This window comes from Echinops telfairi, unplaced genomic scaffold (assembly GCF_000313985.2).
Source record: "Echinops telfairi isolate 266 unplaced genomic scaffold, ASM31398v2 ScPeMD7_19;HRSCAF=73, whole genome shotgun sequence".
NCBI lineage: Eukaryota > Metazoa > Chordata > Mammalia > Afrosoricida > Tenrecidae > Echinops > Echinops telfairi.
In genome coordinates this window covers 4308122-4314118 of record NW_022103916.1, presented here as the reverse complement: position 1 = coordinate 4314118, position 5997 = coordinate 4308122, and the positions used below count along the sequence as shown (strand labels likewise).

The following is a 5997-nucleotide window of genomic DNA, read 5'->3' as shown; positions in this document are numbered from 1 at the left end:
CAGGCCATTCCAATCCGTGGGCCTTTCTATGAGCAGGGCACTCCTCTGGGTTTCCTCATGCCTTCTTGTCATCCATCTGTCCCTCCTCAGTCTGACCTAACCAACCCCTTCTGGAATCTCTGAACACTGCCCCCTGTACTCAGCCAAGCCCTAACGCAGCCTCTCTCCCTTCCTTTCCTTCCTGTCCAGTCCCCACCCCCACTCCCATCTCCACTCCATCTCCGGCTTTTTTTGGCTGCTGTCTCTTCCTTCTCCTTCCCCCCTCCTTTCCTGACGCTGAATAATCAGGCCTAGCTGTCCTGGTTTCTGGAAATACATGTGTGTGGGCAGTGGCTCAGGGATGGAGCAGGATAATGGATGGATGAGGGCCACTGGGCAGTGTCGGGCCCCCAGTGCAAAGACACCTGAATACAGGGGGGTGTCCAAGCCTGTCTCCTCTGAGGAGAGGAGGGCAGAGGTTTATTGAGCAGTGGGAGAGGGGCGGGGATTCAGAGGGCATGTACACAGTCCATCTCATCTCTCAGGTCCTCTTCGTCTGAGCGGGAGAGGGCAGACTCCTCGTCGCTATAACGTGGGCTGGCCCTCTGGGCCAGCAAGTCACTGGCAGTACTGTCCATTTCGTCCAGGGTCAGGTGGCAAGCATCTGCAATTTCCTGCTTGGCCAGGGCCACGAAGCGTGGGTCTCGGGCAAAGAGGCCTAGTCCCTCGGAGATGAGCACCTGGGGGTACAGATGGCATCAAGGTGAGCAGAGGGGACAGTGGCAGCATGGAGTCGAGCAGTGCCCACAGAAGGTCAGCGGTGATAACTGGTGTCCTCAGGAGTGCATGCGGGCCAGAGGTGTGCATATCAGGCGGAGCAGATGCTGAAGAACAATGACAGAGCACCCCCACCCCAGCAGAGTGCAGAGACTCGAACCCACTCATCACGACTGCCGCAGAGGGCGTCCAGGGAGGTAAGGGTTACAGAAGCAGACCGCCATATCTTTCTCCTGCAGAGCGCCACGTGGGCCAGTTTAAACTGCTTTGACTTAGCAGCTGAGGGCTTAACCACTATGCCACCAGGACTCCTTACACCCACTGGGGAAGCCCCTTGTCCCCTCTCCAAATGCCCTCTTCTCTTCTTGCCCACCCCTCATGCCAGTGTGCCCTCTGGACTCACAGCCTCCACCAAGCTGTCGGCACTGCCCCTCTTGCCGTGGGTGGGCTCCGAATGGGTGCTAGGCAGGTGAAGACAGGTGAAGGTCTGAAGTGGACCTCTGGATTTGCCGATGTACCTTTCCCCCGCTGCGCCCTCCTCCACCAGGAAGAGTGGGGCATAGAGGAGCCGACCCTGCTGAGGAGGGCTTGCCCAGGAACCCTGAGCCAGAATAAAGACCAGAGGTCTCCGTGAGTGGTGGGTGTGGTGTGAGGGTCTTGTACCCACTCCGACACCTACCCCTTACCCCCAATGCACAATTCGAATGGAATGCAAAGGGGGTGATTCATGTTTGAGTTTATGTAAGAGAATATAGGGTCTGAGTTCAATTTTCAATGTTGCCACTTAAATAGCTGTGTGATTTTGAGCAAGCCGCTCTGGGCCTCAGTTTTCCTCATCTGTGAACTGGGGGTAACAACAGTAGCTACCACAGAAGCAGAATGAGTATTGTATGAATTCATACAGGCCTTGTTCTTAGGAAAGGCCTGGTAAGTAGTGTTTGAGAGATCTATCTGGATTAGGTCATCCTCACCCCTCCAGGCCCCAGCACCCTCCCACCTTACCTGCATCCTGTTGGGCCCTGAGTTTCGCCCACGGTGATAGGTGCCAGGGATGGGTAAATCCTCACAGCTGCCCTGGCGCCTCAGACACTGGATGGTGAAGGAAGGCTTCCGACCTGGGGTAGGCAGCACAAAGACAGGAACCGAGAGAGAAGTCTGGGGCTCCCCAGCTGCCTGCCCTGGTGCCCCTGGCAGGGCTCTTAAAGCACACACTCACCTGCAGGGGTGGGAGGCAGCAGACGGCGACGGGGGACTTGGTGTCCTTGCACATATCTCTGGGGTCTGCGAGGTGGTAAAAAGACCAGATGTGGGGGGTTCCCTGCCTGCTCATCTAGGAAGGAGAGCCTGTATGGGAGAGGTGGGTGTGACCGCAGGCCTGGACATGGAAGATGGGCACATCAGCCTCCTTTGTGTGGCTCATGGGGTCATCTTACATGTCTTGTCCAGAGTACAGGTTCGAGACTCCCTCTTTTGCATCCTGCTTGTCCTGCCCTTTGGTTCCCTTGGGCTTAGTCCCTTCTTCTTCCGGGATAGTGAACATGAGACTTCCGGAGCTTTTCCTGGGGCAGAGGAGACCCATTTGACCATGCAGAGGGCTCCTCAGTGACCTGGGGCCCCTGGTTTTGTTTGTTTTTTTCTTTTTAATTGCTTAACATTTTTTTATTGTGGTGAAAATGGACGCAAAACATTTGCAAATTCAGCAATTTCTCTATATCTAATTCAGGATAATGATGATATTCTTCCTGCTTTGTAAATATTACCACTATCCTTTTCCAAATTTTCCGCTACCATTAACATAAACTTAATGCCCCTATGCAAAATCTCTGCCCTGACTCTTTCTGTGTTTGTTTGTTTTGATAAGCGAATTTGGGGGCTTTTACTTGACATTTTAAATTATTATTGAGGTAATTCATATAACGTAAAATTAACAATGGATCATTACAAAGTATTTATAGGTTTTCTTTTAATAGCTGCTTTGTCTTACTAGAAACACCCAAAGTGAAAAACCAAACCAAGCCAAACCTATGTTGGCCTATTCAGCAAAAACACTGGGGGGTGGGGGGTGGGGAGGAGGAGGGTGTATTGAATTTTGTTATCATTCCTGTGAGGTAAGTGGTATTATAATCCCCCTTTTTGTAGATAAAGAAGTTGAGGATCATAGAACAGTGACTAGCCCAAGGTAATTTAGTTAGCAAATGGCAGAGTTGGGATTTTAACTTGAAGTAATTTAGTTCTAAATCACATGCCTTTTGTTTTAAGACATCGGTCTTTCTTATATGCATTTCTTAGTACCCTCTATTCTCAGCTGAGCCCTAGAATCTCCTCCATCCTTTCCCAGTGCCCACTCCAAAGCCCTCTGGGCTCTCCTCTCTTTTTATGGCCTCTGACTCCTCTCTTTTTATGGCCTCTGAATGACCTGCCCCCATCCTGTCTAGCCCCTGCCTCCCTCCACAATCTCCCCCCAGACCCTTGCCAGCACCTCCAAGTGTGGGATCCAGCCTGCAGCACACTGGAGGGTCTGGAGTTGGGAGCAACCCCATCATCATCACTGGGCCCAAGGGACAGTGAGTCTGGGAGTTTGTCTCCAACGGGCAGAGACGCAGAAATCATAGAACTCCTGCGAGATGGGGGCTGAGAGCCCTCTGGGGCCTACAGAGAGTAAATAAGACGGAATGTTGCATCCCGGTGATATGTAAGTCATTTGGTCATCTTGTGAGTCTCCCCTACTGGTCCATGAACAAACATCTCAGGGGCCGATTTGGGATCCCGCCCTCCATCAGCAGATGATGAGTACCACATCAATATTTTTTTCCCATTGCAGGGGCACTTTTCTGGGGAGTTTGCTTCAGAACAGTATCAGAGTCACTCAAGGGATCGAGGGGATATTTTATGAGCAAGAGGTCCTGGAGAAGTAAAAACTTGGCCTCACGTCATAGGTTTCTGAGTCCTTCTTATCTTTCCCCTCCTCTCCCTCCTGCCTCTCTTCATCCTCATCTGTGTCACAGGTGAGGGCTTGTCGGATCTCAGGCCCCAAGTCCTGTAGGCTCCTCAGACCAGCCTGTGGGTGGCAAACAGGGAATGGAGGCAGCTCAGGGGTGAAGCACTCCCTTTGTGAACTTGATTCCTATGTAGGAGTGTAGGGTGGGGGAACGGACCCCTAAGTCACCCCAGATCTATTGTGGATCTTGGGCCTTCGATTTTCTCATTTGTGACATGGATTTCATGAGATACAGAAGGTTCGTTCCAACTACAATGCTTCCCCAACCTGTCACCCAGGTCACAGCCTGCTCCCCCCCCTTCCAAATTTCCATTCCAAAGCCCTCTAGGCCCTCCTCCTTTTATGACTCCTGGCCTACCCGTCCCCCCCCCCCATCTCGAGCCTGCCTCCCCTCTGGAAGGAAGACCTGAAGGACAGAGGAGGTGTTGGGAGGGGCCTCAGTCCCTAGTAGCCCTTTCTCTTTTCTCCTCCGGAATTTTCGGAAGTAGTCCTGGATCAGAAATGTTGCGTAGAATTTTCCCACGGTGACCTCCTCCTCTGGGGGTGAGGGAATGGAGATGAGGTTACATAGGGGTTTTCTCCTCGCTCCCAGTACTGCCCACCAACAGGGACTTCCCTTACCCCGTGCAGTGCTGGTTATGTTGTGCTGAACAACCACCTGGCATTGAGGGTCAGGCTGGAGGAAGGGGGTTGGGGCTAGCTCACCGTCCGGTGGGGGGATGACCTCATCCAGAAGTTTCTGCTTCATCCGCTTCCAGATCTTTTTGATGACGATTCGCAGCTCCTGGTTGGCTTGCTCCAGATTCCCTGGGTTGGGGGTGTGTGTGGCATGAACCAATAAGAGGAGCCCTTCCCAATTTTCCACTCACTGTTGTTGGGTGAATGAGGGGGCTTCACAAATTGCTACCACAGCCACATACCACCTCTACTGGGCAAACAGCCCTGGAAAGGCTAACATCACGCAGTCTGAGCTGCAGAGCGGAAAGAGGTGACTGCCACTCAGCGAGTTTTCTCCCCGCACCCTGCTTTCCTTCTCTCCCCGAGGCATACCTTCTGTTTTGATCTTCAAAGATGTCCGAACCAGGGCAAAGAGTGTGGCGTTGAACGTCACTGTTCCGTCTGAGTTGAGGGGCATGTTCATTGCCACAAGTCTCTACATATTCCAGGGACACAGACCCACACTGGGTCAGTGCCACACTGGGCAGAAACCTTTGACTATGCTACCAAACACTCCTTTCTGAACCACGGTGGGTCCCTTGCCCATCCCTCCATGTGGCGGACAGCCTTCCAACAGGCCCAGGGGACAGACCTTACAGGCTACTCGGTGTGGACACAGCTTTCCAAATCCCAGTGGGGGCTGGATGCGTCTCAGGAGGGCAACTACATCCAGATGCTTGATTCGGCCCCTGGGGCAAGTGAGGACAGGACAGAAAGGCACCCCTGGATGGGTGGTATTGCAGTCTGACTCTTTCTCAAGACACCACAAACATATCACTACCCCCCCTCCCCCCTCCCTCCAAGATCCTACGATAGGAGAACTGGAGGACAGTAGGGGAGGGCAGGACACAGGAGCAATGGAAACCTTGGGGCATCTATTGACTGGGTAGTGGAAGGCAGAAGTCAGAGTTTCTGGGGCTGAGGAATTGTATGGTGCAGTGCATTGACCCTTGGGATCGCAGGTCAGGGGTTAGAGGGCATACTTGGCCCCAGGGTCATATTCAGACCAGATCCTCTTGAATTCATCCAGGTGATGGGGGCCCAGGATGGACCAGTCTCTGGTTAGATAATCAAAGTTGTCCATGATCACGGCAACAAAGAGATTTATGATCTGTGGACCAGTGAGTACGGGTGGATTAGGGGGAGGATCAAGGAGAGTCCTGGTGGGGGTGGGGGCAGGAGGTTGGTAGGAGTTTGGTGAGCTTATATGGTCACTGGTTCATGAGTCCCTGGGTTGATCTAGTTGTTAGTTCAGTCCTCTCACCCACTCTGAAGATTTGGGTTCCCGGGCTCATTTGGTCGTCACCTGGACCCCTCAGAGCCAACCCCATGGCAGTGGGAACCGTTCTTACCAGGAAGGCACAGAGCATGAAGAAGCTGATAAAATAGGCGAAGGCAAAATTGCTACCACAGTTAAACTCCTCGCCAGGGTTGATGTCAGACTCAGGGTCACAACGATTCCCGGGAAGGCTGGCGAGCATGATCTCCTGCCATGCCTCTCCAGTGGCACACCTGGGGGTCACAGA

The 5997-nt window shown here is 52.8% G+C and overlaps 1 protein-coding gene across 1 annotated transcript in view; it reads right to left on the bottom strand.

Moving 5' to 3' along the window:
• Window positions 1-488: 488 nt before the first annotated feature.
• CACNA1F (calcium voltage-gated channel subunit alpha1 F) overlaps window positions 489-5997 on the bottom strand; it is a 28877-nt gene continuing 23368 nt past the window's right edge. The window contains exons 35-47 of the mRNA XM_004713209.1: window positions 5824-5983; window positions 5455-5582; window positions 5064-5160; window positions 4805-4907; window positions 4460-4561; window positions 4161-4291; window positions 3686-3814; window positions 3236-3405; window positions 2208-2315; window positions 1973-2100; window positions 1759-1871; window positions 1160-1357; window positions 489-719 (exon numbers count right to left, since the gene is read on the bottom strand). Of these exons, the coding sequence (XP_004713266.1) occupies window positions 489-719; window positions 1160-1357; window positions 1759-1871; window positions 1973-2100; window positions 2208-2315; window positions 3236-3405; window positions 3686-3814; window positions 4161-4291; window positions 4460-4561; window positions 4805-4907; window positions 5064-5160; window positions 5455-5582; window positions 5824-5983 (1798 nt within the window). The remainder of the gene's footprint in view (window positions 720-1159; window positions 1358-1758; window positions 1872-1972; window positions 2101-2207; window positions 2316-3235; window positions 3406-3685; window positions 3815-4160; window positions 4292-4459; window positions 4562-4804; window positions 4908-5063; window positions 5161-5454; window positions 5583-5823; window positions 5984-5997) is intronic.